Genomic DNA, 18,781 nt, shown 5'->3' with positions numbered 1-18,781 from the left:
GAAATGCAGTCCCGGCCCGCTGCCAAATGCAGTCCCGGCCCGCTGCCCCCAGCCCCGCGGCGCCTCCTCCTCTGAAAGCGCACCCGTGACAGACTGGTTCAACCAGAAAGGCTTTATTAATTAAAATATATGCTAATACATTTTAAAAGAGGGGAAAAAATTAAAAATTGTGCATTACATCGTGCTTACAGTCAGTAGTAAATTATATTTGTACCGTTTAAAAGGAACTTTATTTTTTTTTTAGAGGCACTCCCGATGTTTATAAAGAATAATGCACTGAGGGATTTTTGTTTTGTTGGCTGCTGCTCAAAGCTGCGACACCACCGCACATCATACCAATATCTTCACTATTCATTATGTAAATGTTCCAATTGTATTGTGTCCTTATTATTAGCAGCCATGGCAATTAACAGTTCCCACATCCTATATAATATGTAAACATTAAAAAATAATTAACAGTTCAGGAAAAAATAACTGCGCTCAGTGCTCTAACTGCTGAGTTATGCAAACACTCTACCACTTAATAACAGGATCAGGGTATTTTTTAAACCACTTATAACTTTATATTCATAGAGCTGGTGAAGTCCAAATAAAGATTAAAATGCCACAGCTAAATATGTATATACATGTGCAATCAAATGAGGTTTCTACTACATAAACCAGTAGCAATCAGAGATTGGTTTCATAGGAAAAGTTTAAATTTTCTTGTTCACTGAAACATGGTTCATTTCTTAGTGCAGTTTACATTCACAGATTAAAACTGAAGGACTTTAACATTAAGACAATAGCTTCAGGTCTCCAGCTGGTAAATTACTTGGAACTTGAGTTACACACTTGAACAATTGCCAGATACCTGACTACTTAGTCTATTTTCTTATAAAGAAGAATTTGCAGTTCATCGAACTTGTCTATTTAAGGATCTTTTGTATCACAAAACAGTGTATCACAAAATAGTGTCACAAAATCTGAGAAAAAGAAATATTTATGAAATACATCTTCACATAATCATATATCTGAATAAGGTTTCTTTAAATTTAGGCCTCATATCAAAAATATTTTGAAAGAGAAAAATTAAAAAGGCATTTCAGGAAATTCAGAAATTGGAAGAGGTTGTTGTCAGTTTTGAAAGAAGTTCTGGCATTAATCTTACCACAGCAGAAGAAAATACAATCAACAAGTACTCCAAGGGGTCTTTCATAGATATTCCTCTTGCTAATAAGGAATTGTTTCCAATGACTCTTGCAATAACGCCTTACTAATCATAATCTAAAGTAAGGCATTTCTAATATAATAGGATAGTTTCATTTCTCTTCCCTATGTCTAGATACCATTCCAATGTCCTAAAGAGTACTAAATAACAGAAGTTATCATTTCTAGCTACCTGAGATAAAAGCATTTTTTATGGATTTATTAATAGGAAAATTCATATGGAATGCTTAAACATATAGTGCTTATGCAAAAACAAAACAGAGTTAAGAACAGTTACTGTACTGAAAATAAAATTACAATACCAAGCATCTCCTATTCTGAGGTCCAAAGTGACCTTACAACACCCTTAAAAATACAACAGATATTTCTAAAGTTCAGATCTGCAAAGGATAACCTACTTTACCCTCTGAAACAAACAGATAATGCAAACAGCTGAAAACTTTTGACCTCTGTAGTCCACTATACTAGAGATTAAAGGATAATAATCTGAGTTTTTTATAGTTGTCCAAAGACAGTATCACTTTTAAGAAAGAAAATAATAATTTTCAAGGTTGTTATGACTCTTTTACCAGTTCCTCCCCTGATTCACACTGTTCTTGGAAGAATAGGTATGTACTGTTTTTCTATAAAACTTGAATATTATTCTGTTAATTAGGACAAAAAGGGAAGATGCACAAGCAGCACAAAGAGTAACACAAATGTCTCACTATTGCTGACTAATTTTCAATTTGATACAAACTAACAAAACAGCATTTTTTCCCTGAGAATCAATCCAAAAAGCAGCCTCTTCACTCCTTGTAAATCAGCTCTGTAGTCCTATTTCTGCAACAAACTACCCTATTCACAGTCTATTCTTTGTTTTGTATTGTCTTGACAAGCCAAGATTCAAGAGCTAAGTGTAAGGTTCTGGACTACATTATTACAGAAGAGTTGTCTCCAAAGACCGAACAGCAGCAGTATCAATCTGATTTCCAATGCACTCTTCAGCTTTCTGGCATACAAGTTACTCAATAACAAACAGTGAGACAAACATGTAAAATTCATTAATCTCTTCAGACATACAAACTGATAGCCTCCAGTTAGTATAAAAGTGCAGCCAACATAACATTCAATGAGTGCCCTGCAAAGACATACTGGTTTCATTCACAATGGAAATTTTCATATTAAATTTATTTCCAATTCCAGTGTTCAAGAATTAATAAAATACTGTATATTAAGGTTATTCCTAGGCCAGAGAAATGCTCTGAAGATAATCTGAAGATGCCATTATGAAGTCAGTCCATTCCTTGGCCAGCTCTTCAATGGAGACTTCCTCCCCCCCATATTCCTGTGGGAGCATGCTGACAGGGAAGTGTTCGGTCAGACTCTGCAAGTAGTTATTTCCGTGCATGTACACCTAAACCAAAATATTAAAAGCATTTACTTGGGTATGAATGCTAGACTGTTGAGTGAGAACAGGCAGCAAAGCATCTCAGTGCAAGAGCTGAACCTATCAGCTTGGTTTAACTAAATAAGTGTATTTGTTCATAATTAATTCCTTAAATGGAGGAACTACCCTTGTGAGTTTCCCCTAGGTACTCAAACTCGTCCTCCTCTGAATCTGAAGGCTGATGAAGGATGGACTACAACCTGAGAACTGCATTTTGTGTAGCTGTGAGCACAGGAGCCAAAACTAACTATGCACTTGTTCCAGACTGGTTTAGCAACGTTGGTGAGAGTACACACTACATCCAAACTGCTAAACTTAACTAAACCGTGTGAATACTGGTGATTTGTTTTGTCATGATATCTTGTCGTTGCCCTTTAGTCATTTCCAAGAAAAGAGCCCTGTCTGGCTCACGGCCATTACTATCTGGTCCTGCCACACGTATTTAAAAACAAGATTATGTAGTATGTATGTAGGTTAAAACAGGTGTCAAGGAAGATACTCAACAGAATCTATACATCAGTCCTTATCTTTCAGTTCCAACTGGAATTGGATTCTGGACTACTTCTCCACTTTAAGTCTTTCAACACTGTATGTTTGGTTCTTCTCCTCTTGCTTTATTGTAGCTATTTTGAAGCCTTGTTCATTATTTCCAGTCTGATACTTTTCTAGGATTGACTGTCCTGGCATGCAGTGGCTATTGCAAATGCCCAAGATCCATGTGCTGAGAAAAGGAGGCTTCAGAACTGAAATAACAATATTCTGCTTATTTTGTACCTTAGTCCTGCTGTTACCACTTCACTTTTGTGCCAGCTGAAAACTCCAGTATTTTTCATGTGCTGCAACAAACCATAGTCCTTGGCATGCTTTTGCATCCAAATACAAATCTTTTTGCAGATCTCTAACTGCAAAACTATTTAAAGCAAGTAAGGAGCTATTTGGAAAAAAAACTTAGAAATTAAGTCTGACCAATTTTTGATGCATAAATGCCTCTGGAGGTCTGTCAGAGCTAAACAGTTGTCTTCTACTATTGCTGCACAGCTTGGACCATAAAACACTGCTCAGTGATCATTTTTCTCTATCAATCATTTATAGGCAGAGCACTGGGAAATCCAGGACCTATTTCTAGTTCTGCAGAAGAATTGTTATGTGACCTCAAGAAAATTATTTAACCTCTTTGTGTCACTTTTTTTTCTCTTTAGAGGAGTGATAACAGCACCACTTGCTACTCTTATGTTAATAATAACTGCAAATGCTTTACTGTTAGATTCTGGAGGTCTGTATGGCACTAGCCAACAAAAATGATTTATGCTCTTCAGTACTTAGAAGTAACAGAGCCTAAGGAAAGTGCTGCAGATTTTCATATAAGGATTTTGTGGCAGAAAGAAATATTTGTGTGCACTCACCCGTTGCTTTATTTTTTCAGTGAGAAAAGGCTTAATTAGAGCGAAGACTGGGTGGAAGAATAAAGGCTCATTAATCAAGTGGATACCTCGAACTTTCAGTGGAAAGGAATCCTGTCAGCATACATGGAAAACAGAATAAGAAAAAGAAAACATTATTGAAACACCTCTATTACTAAGCACAGGCCTGTAAAAACTGTCTAGTCCATAGGTTATAGTATTTCTTCTGACCTTGCCAATTCTTTCTAGCAGTCTAAATTGAGAACAACATTTAGAAAAATCATATCTTGTTCCTCTCATTAGAGGGAAAAGATCTCAAAATACTTTCACCTCAGTAGGAGGTGAGATTGAATATTAAAAACAAACAGAAAAACAAAAAAGAAAACTATCACCAAATTGCACATAAAAATTGTACACAAACTTTGTGCTCAGCTTTTCTTCTAATGTACAATTTTTCACAAGATTCTGCTATTAATTTACAAAATGCTATCTAGATATGTGCTTTTATTGGCAATTTACAGCCATAAATATATATAAACTATTGAAAATACTAACTTTAAGTTAAGTAAGTTTTATTTATAATTTAGAGGTAAGCCTTGAAATTACTAGGAATTTGGCCAAGACAGAAGTTCAGCTTTACAACAAGATTACTGTTTTAATGAAAATTTTAAAATATCTGCTATACAACCTTTATAATATGAAACAGCTTGGATTCTACTTGCATTCATTTAAAAGTTCCAGATCTTTCAAATTTAAAAGAAAATATGGCAGTGCCCAAAACAAGCTTTGTGCAATGGGGAAAGTACAGCTTCCCTTCATATCCCACTTGATACTACCTCTGAGAGGTTTTCTGCTTATAAAAATGGTACTTCTCACAAACATATCTCCTCACTAGTTCAATAGTTCTAAGGAAGAAAAAATCCAAGGCTAAAACGTTTCTTTAGTGCCACTCCTAGATTTTAATGTATGATAAAGACCTTAAAATTATCAGCTTGTATGTTCACTTAATGTTATTATGGGTTATCATATACTTAAAGTCTACTATCATTTTCACAAAACAATTTTCTGCCTGGGATAAGTGACATTATCTTGAAAAATCTGTTATTATCCATAGTATGCTTTCCATTCCTTAGTACATATTTCCTTTCTATTAACTTCTGTTTCTTGATACAGGATAGTAATTTGCAAGACACATTTCCTGAGTAAAGTACAGGTTAAAACTAAGGTTTTACTTATAAGCATATTCTGGAGTGCATTAAGCATGTCCTGGGGTGTATCAGGCACAGCATCTCCAGCTGGGCAAAGGAGGGCATTGTCCTGCTCTCCTTTGCACTGGGGCAGCCTCACCTTGAATACTGTGTGCAGTTTTGGGCACCAAAATATAAAAAAGACATTAAGCTACTAGAGAGATTCAAATGAGGGTCAGGAGGTGGTGAAGAGCCTGGAGGGGAGGTTGTGTGAGGAGTGGCTGAGGCCACTTGGTCAGCTCAGCCTGGAGAAGAGGAGACTGAGGAGAAACCTCATCACAGTCTGCAATTTCCTTGTGAGGGGAAGAGGAAGGGAAGATTTCTTCACTCTCCTGACCAGAGACAGCACCTAAGGGAATGGCTTGAGGTTGTGTCAGAGAAGGCTTATATTGGATATGAGGAAAAAGTTCTTAACCCAGAGGGTGGTTGAGCACTGGAACAGGGTCCCCAGGGAAGGGATCACAGCTCCAAGCCTGACAAGAGTTCAAGAAGTGTTTGGACAATGCTCTCAGCCACATGGTGTTTCTCTTGGGGTGTCCTGCATAGGGCCAGGAGTTGATCTTGATGATTCTGATGAGTCCTTTCCAACTTAAGATATTTTATGATTATATAATATTGAACAACACTAATGTAATCTTTGGACAAAATTTACAAACCCAGTTAAAAGTGAGGAAAGGAATCAGGGGACAAAAAAAAAATAAAATTCTTTTTCTTCTTAGAAAAGAATACTGGAAACAATTTTTAGTTTTCCTTTTGCATAGCTAGAATAAGCATTTAGAAGTTTAAAAAAATCAGAAATAGGTCAAGATGGAAACAAAGTCAAAGAATTTCCTGCTTTGAGATAATGGATTGAAACCTTTAGATGTTCTTGCAAATCTTATTCTGCCTCCTTTCTGCTCTATTTCAAGGTTAAAAAAATTACCAGCAATATGTTTACTACCTCAGAAATCAACTGAAACACTATCACTAGTCCTGTTTCCATGAGATCTGACCCAAGACTGCATAACACCAGGAGTTCTTATTCTAGATGTACAAAGTTGGGAATACCTAATGGTTTCAATAAATTTTTATAGTAGGTATCAGAAAGGAAGGACATCTGAAGTTCTGATGATATTAATTCAATGACTAAGCTTTGATTGAATCTCAGATATGAACCTTACCAAATCAGAGCAAGAGATTATCTCCCTGGCTCATTTCCACATCACAGGCTAACAGTTTTATTATTACTGACTTTCAACGTAACTTCTGAAGGAAAATAAGATTATAGGACTACACTGTAGCTTGCCTGTCAATTCTCTGTCCCCTTCTTTCTTTAATTTTTTTTTCTCTCAAATTCAGTGGCAAAGTTAAACTGAATTTGGCAGAAATGAATAAGCCTTAAAGATAGTAAAGTCCTGAGATTTTATGAAAAACAGAAGGTGAAGTAACAGTGATTTGCACCAAACAATGCTCATGTTGTGGGAAGAAAGCAAGCAGAACATAAATGTTATACATTCTGTTGTTAGCAGCTGGAAGATCATATAAGCATCATCCATACTGGTAACAAGTTAGGAGTGTCTTTCTCTTAATTGCTTACAGTGCATGCTATTTTTAATATTCTCTGAGGCAGGAATAAATGCTTTAAATATTGATACACAGTAATAATACACAAAAGAATGGAAGAGAAAAGATGAAACAGGATAACAAACAGAGATCCTTCGAAAACTGGGCTTCATCTGCTCCTCCAGTTATGAAATTCTTGTGTTGTAACAGGTTGGTGGAGTTCTTATAAAATAGCAGAAGCTAGAGGGCATTTACTAGTGTACAAGAATAAAATTTAGGTAAAATCAAGCACAACTTGTAATTGTTTTAGGATTTTGTTCTTCTAAGTTGCATAGTCTGAGAATGCCTACAGAAGAAAAATTTACTATAGCTTGGAAGGGATGAAAAAATTGAAGTCATAGCAATGAAGCTGCATAAAGCATTATGTCATACTTACTGTGAGAACAGCAGCAATTTTCTTGGCCACTGCTGGACTGATTTGAAAAGCATGAGCAAATCTCCACCCTTGAAGGTCAAAGATGGCCTTGACTCCATTTCGCTGAGTCTCAATCTCCTTTACAATGAGTTCAGATGTAATGAGACTTACACGGAACACATCATATGCTGTAAATAAACTGGGATCCCACTGTCCTGAAGAGAAGATAGATTACCCTGCATTACAATGAGAAAACCCCATACACCTGCACTTTTTATTCCCATGGCTTCTAATGTGCTTCTCAGGAACAAGAATTAATCGGCAAGAACAAAGTTCCTGAAATAAACTGGTTTGCCAGTGCATAAGTTAATTTGTGTGCCTGCTCTCTCATTCATCTTTGATGCTCTTTTAGTAGATAGTACCATGTAATGTAGCATGTTCTACCTATGGCCACAGACCCAGTACAAGGTACAATTCAGTAACACTCATGCTAGCAGAAGCTGTAGATCATCAGTACAATCAATTAATATAATTGCTTTTCAGCACCGTAATTTTCTGGCACAACTCAGTGAATCTCATTTCTTTTTTTTTTTTTTTTCTGAGGCCTGAGCAAAAAAATTGCATGGGATGAGCCTTAACCCTAGATGAAAGCTTTAGAGGGCACAACCGCCTACTAGACCTACAGATGATAATAATACAGTTCTTTGAAAGTTGGCAAAAATAAAGTTTCAGTCCAAAACAAGCATAGAGATAAGACAGAAAACAAGCATGATGAGATTTAACTATGTACATTTTGAAAATATTTTTGGGAGATGCATCAAGCATTTTCTAAGTGTTGTTTGCTAGGACTCTGGCTACAAGTAAACAATGAAAGCCTGGTGAACTGCTCATCCCAGCCTAAACTGAATGTTGATATATGACAAGGTGTACACCATTGTTTGTGTTCTCCCTACTCTGTGCTGCATCTGCATCAGTACCACAGTCTTAGCCCACGACTTTGGCAATTTACTTAGAGTCAAATGATTTTTGGACACTCAGAGCCAAAAAAACCCTACATAATAATAAAATCTTATAAGTTTTAACCTTCAATTTGTTATGATGCAATAAGAATTTCACTAAAAAAGAAAATTAGGTTCTTCCTAAGGGATTGTACAGCTTTAGCTATACCAATATATAAGTAAAATTATTTAACTGTTATAGCTCACTAAGTTCATCTTTATATTAATGTAAATGCATTTCTAGCAAGGTACATAAATATATTAAATTTCTAGTTAAGATGTTCTGATATGATCTAGTTTTATCAACTCCTGCAGTTGTACCCATAAAATATTTTTGGTTTGCACCTGAAATGGTGGTAATTAAAAAAATAAACAAACCCCAATAAAAAACAAAACCAAACCAAAGCAAACAAACAAAAGCAAAAAACAACGCAAACAAAAAAACCCCTAAAAACTTCAGTGTCAGAATCAAGTGTAAAACCATTCCAAGCAATTTTGTCACTCACCAATTCTGTATATTAGAACTTTGCTTCCATGTGGGTCTCTTGATCTTAGGACTCCGTGATAGCCAGCTTGCAAAAGACCAAGAACAGAAGATGGTTGTAAATCTGCACTTATTTCTGGGCATTCGATTCTCCACTTCTGATAATTCTTCAATAACTGGAAAAAGAAAATAATTTGGATGTCAGGTAAGCATCAGCTATTATAGGAAGAGCACAGTTAAAAATATGTTTTCCAAATGTGGTCACAGTGAGGTTTAATTCATTAAATTAGCTATAATTTAATTGTATATTTTAATCAAATCACTCCTAGAAACAGAAGGTTGCTATACTGGATGAAGTGAGTAAATTGTCATGATGAATTTAGAACCCAGTCAAATCATTAATGGACCGCAGTTATCATTTTGTGTCAGAAAGAAAACTGAATATATAATAAGCCCGTCATTTCTATGTAAAATGCATCTAAATCCCATTTTTTTCTGCTCAGGTTACCTTTAGGATTGTTCATTTTGCTACTTCATCAGACTCATTCAGGATTTTTTTTAATTTAGAAGTGCAAAATTTTATGGAGGAACATTCTCCTTCTCTCACTCACTCTCTCCCTTCCTCCCTATTTTTTACAGTCATCAATAATTTCAATTTACTATTTGAAACAGGTATGGTCATCAGCATACCCAAAAACATGTTTGAGGTTTCTTCTACCCCTCTGAAATGAGAGAATACAACACAGAAGTGGGTCTATTACACATTGGACAATTTCCCTCCCACAGAGTGGAAATAATGACAACCTGTCTGGGTAAATAAAACAGAGATCCCATCTGCTGTCAGGACTTGGTCAGCCTGATCCCCAAGACTGGGAGGCAGCACCATAACCGGAATTTCTAAGGCACAGGAGGAGCTGTGTGTTGAAAGGCCATGGACTAATGCTGAGGAAGAGGCAATTAAAGGTGTTCCTTTGTGAGGTAACATCTGTGTTGAGGAATTACAGGCAGCACTGTGAAAGGTCATCTTAGAGATGGATTGTGAAAAGTTAAGTTGGTGATGCAGTAGTTCTAACTTCCAAGTCTAATTACTGTGTCTCCTTTAATATTAAAGTGGTTGTGGGGAAAATGAACTATGCCCTGCAATTAAAATTTATTTAAGACATTGTGCATAAGTAGGAAGCTAGGTAAGACTGTCTTCTAAAATGCTTCCTCTCTGCTCATCAACTAAAATTTGCCTCTGCTGTATCACCTCTGCTAAGGTTATCACGAAGTTTGGAAAGTAGAGAGATAGCTATTACAAGTAATTAATATTTTGTTTTAATTTCCTCAATGGCTATAACTTAGAGGTCTAACCCAAGACCTTCAAAGTAGCTAAGAGAACCAGGCTTTTCAGTATCTTGTTTCACAGCAAACCAAAACATAGCTTTAAATCTTAAAGGTGGCATGCACAGCCTGCCTAGCTTTTAAAATTTTTTTCTATATTTCATCAAACAGGAAAACTCAAGCTGATCCTTTGCACAGTTTCACAAATTGTGTTAATTGCACTGAAAGCATCAACGAAAATTCTTTGTCTTTTATTTCATTTGTATTAACAGAATTTTTTTTTCCTTTATCAATTACTCTATATTTTGTAACAGAAATACTCAAGTTAAAAGAGCTGTCAGGTCCAACTAATAGAATATAACTGTAAAAAAATTTAAATTTCTCATATCTGTGCAAGTATTATTTTCTTCAGTATTTTCACTGGAAGAATGATCAAAAGGAAATTCAGTAAAATTGAATTCATCCCTACACACTCTTAGAGGGAGACCTGGAATTCAGCATCCTGTAGCTCACAGCATGCTCATGTCAGATAATTAGTCTTATCTCCTATTCTTCCCTCTTTTTTTGAGCTTCTTGTATCATTTTACATAAAACATACCTTTTCTTCAGCTTAATGCTTTCCTGCTCAGATTAAGGTTATATGATTTTGAAGGTCTCTCAAAGGAATTGCCATGAGGAAACTATCTATAAAACATTATTGTTTATCAACAAAATTTGCTTTAAAATACATGGCACACTGATTAGAAATTAGCTATTTTTTATGGAAATAGAGCCTATAAATACATATTTAGATTTTTTTTTTTTTAATTATATACCATGCTATTATCCCACTTGATTTGGCAGTGGAAAAAAAACAGATAAAAGCCACATCCTAAACCATCACCATAGAAGGAAACATTTAACCATTAGGAGAATTTTATTAGAAGTCTATTGACTGCATTCAATCAGATTTAGCCTAGGTTAGTTTTAAAACTAACAAACAAACCTGGTGAAGGAAAAAGGGAGGAAGTAGGAAAAGTAAGTTAATTTGTGGAGCAGAAGTTCACTACAATTGCAAAGATAGGCCTGTTGAGGTACTCTGATTATCTCATTCTGTCAGTACTTTACTGTCTACAAAGGGCACTGTTTGAGCAATCCCAACTGCTTTGTGCCAGACAGCAATGTCAACATGTTTTTTCCTTGGTCTTTCCAAAACAGACTCTGAAAAAGCAGCAAAATACAAAACCACCCTGAAAACAACTATGCAAACATCTGTCGGTTTGTAATTTGTCACTTTTCTTCTAAAATCTGTGGTACCACAACATCATGAAGACATATATTTTAAACACCTCTTTGAAGAACTCCCTGCCAAAACTAGGATGAGAACAAAAATGGCACATTAATTCAATATCCTAAATAATCCTGTCTAGTCAATACAGATAGTTTCTCATTTTCATGATATTTGCATTTTCCAAGTTGGAAAAAAAGGATTTAAGTTCTTGGACTTTGGAAGAAAGAGTGGTGTTTTCAACCTGTGATGCACTCAAGATCCTTACAGAAGGCATAGTTAACCTACTTGCACACCTATTAAGTAGTAAATATATGGTTGGAATACTTTCTGACACTTTCCACAAGTAAGTGGTGCACCTTTCAGACATGTAACTTGGCTGAGCCTAAAATATACTTCCCTTGGCAAGAAAATCACAAAGTGCTGAAGAGTTCTCAGATTTTGAAAACCTAATCTAATTACCTAAAATTATTTAGGTCTGAAGTAAGGGTCAGCATTACAGCATCTTCCACAGAATCTACAGCTACTTTTGGCAGATATTCTGTAAATTTTTATTTATGTAAGCAACCCCTTTCTTACAGCTGGACATAGTCAAGCCTCACATGGCCACTTAAAAGAGTAATCCTTAAACATATAAAGAAATTCAAACACTAGCAGTAGTTTAGAGGTTTTCTAGTTTTACACTGTTTAAGCACAGAAATTAATGTAAAATTTTTTTCAAGTAAGATTCTTTTTCAGCAGGGTAAAACATAAATATTGCATATAACAATCAGTTTGGATATAGATGAAACAACCTAATGTCAGGAAAAACAGACACATTCATTACCCAGTATAAAAAATGGCTCACACATTTAACGACTCAAGAAAAACATCTCAATGTATAATTATCTGTGTTTACAAATGGAATAACCTACTTAGCATCTGCTCAGCATCTGAAAATAGATGCAAGATAACTCGATAAAGGGGGGGAGAGCTGGATGAAAAACTCCAGTGTCTGTAGTTCAGCATTAATTAAGAGGGTTTTTTCCCTGATGTCTGTTGGGGACAGTTCCAGATTTCTGTACATTAGAGATTACAAAGTTACCAATTAAACCAAGATTCAGGTCCTACAAACCAAAGTGAACTTAGTACTTTACTTAGAAGCCAAGTAACTAGAAAACATTGTGGTTGTTAGAGAAACTAATGCATATGTAAAAGTAAATTAATTACATTTTTCTTGATTAACAACTATTTAGTTATATTAACATGGATGATAGGCAGAATTAGGCCTCTGTTGTGTCAGAAGTTGTATCAGTGCACACAATGCTTGGGAAAAAATATTTTCTACTGGCATTCTTTGCAGGAGAAACCACAGCTCAAATTTCAGAATATAAACCTTTGTGTGCATATGTATTTTATACATTTTTTAAATATATGTGTGCACAAATATACCCAGAATTTAAACATACAACTGTATGTTTAAATTTATACTACTCAGACAAAGAATTTGAAATATTTTATAGAGACACAGAACTTTCCTAATTCTTCATGCATTACTTCCTTGTCACTGGAAAAAGACTGGCACGTGCTGGCTTAGCACAGAGAAGCCTGGCTGACTGATTTGTTTCCTCAAGAGTCAGCTCAGAGAGATAATAAGGACTCTTCCATCCTTTTCAAGGAATTCCTCAGTATAGATGGAAGAAAAGCAGCCAAGTGACTGATTTCAACTTAGCATTTATGTTTGAATGACGTGAAGATCCTCAGAGATGATGTCCACGACTCAGCAGTGTTTGACACTACAGAAAACAACACTGCTTGCATAGCACAGTCATCCTAAGTGACTTCCTTGCAGCAGAACACACTAGGAAATCCTCATTCCTCCGTAAGTCGAATGAAAAACAAAATTCTGGCTTTCTACCTTGGTATCAACCAGAACTCCTAAAAGGATCCTAGATATTTAGAGAGTTTTCAGTGCCACAAAGTGATGCTTATACATTTATGTTATGAAAACCCTTTGCATAGAGCTTCAACACCAAACATTTTCCCTCTGTTCCCCAGAATATAATCTACTTCAGGTACAAAAAGACAGCATGCCAAAGTCACTGAGAGTGAGTCCTATACAAGAGTTATAGGATGTAATGGATAATAAAACAGGAAGAAACATATATGTCCAAAAGGAGATGCTAGTTGTCCAGATTTCACATACCAATAGTGAATCCAAGTGGCAGTGTTTTCAGTGATAACAGCGAACTCAAACATACACACATAGCTGGTACATTCAAAAAGGGGCAGACACTGATCTCAGTGGTGACCAGTGACAAAACATGAGGGAATGGCCTGAAGTTGTGTCAGGGGGAGTTTAGGTTGGGTATTAGAAAAAGGTTCTTCACCCAGAGGGTGGTTGGGCACTGGAACAGGCTCCCCAGGGAAGCGGTCACAGCACCAAGCCTGACAGAGTTCAAGGGGCATCTGGACAATGCCCTCAGGCACAGTGTGACTCTGACAGGGTGTCTGTGCAGAGCCTGGACCTGAACTTGAATGATTCCTGTGGGTCCCTTCCAACTCAATGTATTCTGTGATTCTGTGAGAATAGTCTGTTACTGAGCTTAACTGAATGATCACTCTTCAAGAAATTAAGGCAGTTTTATCTCTTCTTCAAGTCCTTCAATTCCAGATACCTGTTTGAGTGCTGGATTTTCTTGTAGCATGAGAGATATCAATATATCATTAAAAGCAAGTCTGGAATTGCCACTGGAAAAATGGAAAAAATTGATGTTGTGAGTCACCATAAAGGATATAGAAATTGAATGTTTTGACACAATCTGCCTGATTATTCTTTTCTGAAGCATTTCCAAATGTTGGTAACTGACAACAGATAAATGTGTGTCAATTATTAACCAGAAATGCATCAATAAAATGGTCTGATCAGGTGCCAGACTCTTGATTCATAGTTAAGGCTAAGTATAAGCCCATACTAAGACGCTGGACAACCTTTGCTTATATGCACTGACAGGGCCATTAACTTTGATTATCCCTTATCTGCTCTACAAATACTATGCAGTAGTACAAGGAAGCCCAGTGAGCCTGAACTCAAGAGAGGCAACATCAAATCAGGACAAGAGGGAAGAGCCACTCTCTGGACGGATGGCAGGAGGGCTCTGTCTAGGATGAAGTACTAACATAACTTCTGCATGAAGTCACACTTGGGTTAGATGAATGTACAACTGAGGACCATGAGAGATTTTTGCCCAATAATTCTCTTTGGCCTTGATATACCAATTGCAATAAACACATTCTTGTGGTGAGGGGGGAAGTGCTTCTGTAATTCTTCCATTACTGTAAGAGAAGTATTCTAGAAAATGGTGTCAGCTGGTATGTAGAAGATTAAGTGCAAGTGGCTACAGCACTTGGAGAACTGAAATTCTAGACAGAAACATTAAACACAGGTTGGTTTTCAACATCAGAATTTCTTAATTTAAAGGCAGGTTTGAAATCCAGAAACTTAGCAGCCTGAGGAGACCCAGAAAATCTAAAGAGGTTTTAAAAAGACAACTTTTCAAAGGAGGCCCCCAGTGTTGATGGCTGACTCTCAAGAGAAGCATAGGAAATTTGCTACTTCATAGACTCCCATCTCTAAACCTAGTCTAGATTCCACACTCCCAAAGATTAGTCCTACCTACCTAACACACATCCCATCAAAGTGCAAAAACACACAGGCCAAATTCAGAGGTGCCATCATCCTGTCTACAGGATTACCAGTAACAACCAACTACAATGCAATTAGGAGTGGATATTCAGGAATCCCTAAAACTAGTCTAGATTCCACACTCCCAAACATCAGTCCTACCTACCTAACACACTCACATCCCATCAAAATGCAAAAACACACAGGCCAAATTCAGAGGTGCCATCATCCTGTCTACAGGATTACCAGTAACAACCAACTACAATGCAATTAGGAGTGGATATTCAGGAATCCCTATGTCCTCATTAAGCCCTTTAAGCATTTTGGGACCAAGAAACACAGGAAAATAAAATGGCTTTTGTTTGGAAAGAAAAAAAAAAGGCATGGTCCTACAATGGTTAGTGCACAGCTTTGATATAAACACTCTCATGAACTTCAAGTAAAAGTAAGACACATAAAATCCAAAGGAATCTGACTTGACTCCTTGGTTCTTTGTTAAGGAGGAAAGGTTTAAAGCTATGATGCAAATGTCATGAGTCAAATGCAAAGAACAAAACCAGAAATTTTAAAGCTACTTATGATTAAGGGCTTAATTCAATTTCTCAATTTCCTTTTTTAGCTACCTTGATCCTGCAATACATCTATGCAAACAATGATCTCTTATGGCGAGTAAACTTGGAAAATCTATAGTCCAGAGAAGTCAGAAACTAATAGGTGAAGAAACTAATAGGTGAAGTCTGTTGGGCAATGCAGTGTAAACAACACAAAATTCCATGGAAACACAGCTTTCAGTTGGCACATGTGAATCAACGCTTTTGCCCTGGGAGGATTTGGAAATACTTTCTGTTCCAAAGGTTTAATGGCTGTCAATCTTTCATTAAAAAAAATAACAAACTGATAACAATCTGTGCCTTTGGGTATTGAAAATATGTGTGCTCTGTGGCAAAAAGGCATGCAAAGAGCTGGGAAAGTACCACAGCCTGCAAGGAGTGCTGTAAAAGACTAAACTCCAAGCAAAAAGTTTTTACTCATAGTTTTGGAGTAATTATAAGTCTGTAGTGAAACTAGTACGCCTGCTAGTAACCTGAGCCTGACAATCATGACACGGGCGTCCTTTGAAGGATACTGTTTCCTAATCGGAGCTGTGACCTTACCGCACTGACTGTACGGGCGAGTACCGCGCCTACCACAGCCTTGGTGTTACCACATGGATCCCGCGCCGAGCCGGCCGCCACAGCGAGCACTGACTCGCCGGGGACACGCGTGACAAGCCATCATTCACACCCGGGAACCCCGCTCGGCCCCGCCCGGCCCGGCAGCGCAGGGCACGGACCCCCCCCAAGCCCGGGCGCCGGGACCCGCCGCCGCCGCTCCTCACCCTCCAGGCCAGCTCCAGGTGGAAGTCTCGGGCGCGCAGGAACCGCACCAGGAAGGCATCGGAGAGGGGCTGCGGCCAGCGCTGGCCGGGCTCTGCCTCCGCCCTCCGCCGCAGCTCGGACACGGCGCCGCGCACCCGCGGAGAGTGGTCGGGCAGGTCATTGAGGAGCCCCGCGCCCGGCGGAGCCTGCGACATCCCCACAGCACAGCCGAGCTCAGCCCCGCCGCCGGCCCCGTCCCATTGAGCGGAGCCGCGGCGGCGGGGCCCGGCCCAGCCCGGCCCGGCCCGGCTGCCCCCGCCCCCGCGGGATTAACCCCTGAGCGCCCTCCCGGGCCCCAGGCGAGGGAGCGGGCAGGTGGGCACCGCCCTGCCTCTCCCGGGCTTGGTTTCTCCACTTTTAGGGGCTTGACCGGTTTTTAGAATTTTACGCTTTACGGCCATCTCCTGTGTATCTCTTCCAGCCCCAAAAGTGAGCCGTACCTGCTCGCTCTGCAGGGGCGGCCCCCGCCGCTGGTACCCGCGGCGCGCACCGCAGCAGGGTCATCCCTGCCCCCGGGACCCGCTAAGGCTCGTGGCCTCCCCTTTTGGCTAAAATAACCCATCTTTAGATACTAAATCGCAAAATGCTGCAACTTCATTGCAGCTGGGAAATGAAGCGCAAAGTGGGGTCCCTACTGGTGCAAAATGGCCTTGGAGCACCTCATCCTTAACGTGCATATGCAGTAATGAAAATATATTCACTCTACCAGGAGAAAGGGCGGTGAAACTGAATTCAACCTCAGTCCAACTTTGCTGCACAGCAGTGAGTTCGATTATGAAAAGTAAAGAGTTCATTGCTATTATTTTATTTTGCATTTTTAGTATAACCTTTTCCTTGTATTAGGTTTCCTTTGGAATCTCTCTGGCCTACCTATGCTAAAAGCCTTATTTCATTTAATATACAATTATTAAGGCATGCTTAGGTCTAGTAAAAGGTTTACAAAACTTTGTCTATATTACTTTTCCCTTTTCTGACTTTCTACAGTTAATACTTTTTGATCAGCATTTTTCCATATCCGACCATGTCTTGGACTCTTATACATTACTGAAATGTCTACAGGTATCCCCCTCAGCTTTCCAGTTGGAGGAGGGGGTTTTTTTGCCACCCCCTCCAAAAGAAAAAAAAAGGAAAAAAAAGGCAGAAACTCAAGGGAATGAATAGGGAATACAAGCTTGCAGGGAGAAAGTATTGGAGGAAAGGATAAAAACTGGGAAACAGGTGTGCAGTCAAGAGTATTTAAGAGTATTTAGATGTGGATATCTGGACAAAGAGGTGTGAGGAAGTGTGGGCTTACCCTGGAACAAGAAGAAAAAGCAAGCTGGAAATACAGCAAGAAACAGAGAGAACAGAATATGGAGGAGACACTAACAACAGGTTTTTAAAAACCACTCCTTTAGTTTCTGGGCAGAGCTTCCATGGGAAAGATTTGCATGCAAATGTGTAACCCAACCATGGGTGGTAGGAGAAAAACAAAGCTAAATCACAGAAAGTTCATACAGTGATTTTAAACACCACTTCATAATTTTTGCCATCTTACTTTTTTTTCTTTTTTGCCACTTACTTTTGCCATCTCAGAATTCTCTTAACTCAATGCTTCATCTGTGAAAACAAAAAGGGCAAGAGAATACAGATCCTTTTCATTAGACGGATCAGCTGAGCAACTCATAGCTTCTAACTCTTTTCTACAAAATTCATATTGTGATTTAGGCTTCACAGATGAACAAAGTTAGTTATACAAGCAGTTTCAGTGATTTCCCTCAGGACTGAGTTACAAAAATATCTGTAAATTTGAGAATTTTGTTACAAATTCTGCAAATGAGGCCATATTTGTAAGACTAATGAGAACTCCCTGACTATGAAGATGTGATATCATCAAGGCTTGCTTCAGAGGTGCCATGCTGTAAACTTGACCCTTCACCAGAGCAATTAACACCTGTTGCAAGATGAAGCTTGTAAGTTTTTGTTTTGTTTAATTACATGTGAAAAAGATCTCAAGTGTCTGAAAGCTCTGTCTAAATAAATTATGCCTGTTGGTAAACTTTGCCTTGTTTGTGCCCTTGAACCACAATGATTACTCTTATAAAAAAGACCTGAAAATGTGACAGCAGCTCTTTGATGTTTCCTTTTGGCATATTCCTGTGACAAACAGACTTTTAATGGATAGCTGGAATTTGCAGTCCTGCAAGAGTAAAACCCAGACAATACTTTAACAGGTCTGTGACAAGTGTTCAAGAGGTGTGGAGGCAACTATCTTAGATTGACTGTAACATATACATGCACTTGTGCTTCTTTTTTTTACAAGATTCTATAAAAATTTTAAAATGTTTTTGAGTTTCAACTCTACAGTAGTTATTGTGTGGTTTTTTTTGTGAACGATATGGATAA

General features: G+C 38.0%; 1 protein-coding gene across 1 annotated transcript; it reads right to left on the bottom strand.

The window, feature by feature from the left end:
- Positions 1 to 97: 97 nt before the first annotated feature.
- TTPA (alpha tocopherol transfer protein) lies at positions 98 to 18,341 on the bottom strand. Its single transcript, XM_039702780.1, has 5 exons — positions 16,357 to 18,341; positions 8,747 to 8,900; positions 7,264 to 7,457; positions 4,042 to 4,152; positions 98 to 2,605 (listed from the first exon to the last, which is right to left on the bottom strand). Exons 1-5 carry the CDS (start codon positions 16,549 to 16,551, stop codon positions 2,435 to 2,437), a joined length of 825 nt encoding a protein of 274 aa, XP_039558714.1. The 5' UTR covers positions 16,552 to 18,341; the 3' UTR covers positions 98 to 2,434.
- Positions 18,342 to 18,781: the final 440 nt, after the last annotated feature.

Source organism: Passer montanus, unplaced genomic scaffold (assembly GCF_014805655.1).
Source record: "Passer montanus isolate IOZ18808 unplaced genomic scaffold, ASM1480565v1 scaffold16, whole genome shotgun sequence".
Lineage (NCBI taxonomy): Eukaryota > Metazoa > Chordata > Aves > Passeriformes > Passeridae > Passer > Passer montanus.
The sequence above is the reverse complement of the archived record's forward strand: the minus strand, read 5'-3'. Positions and strand labels throughout refer to the sequence as shown.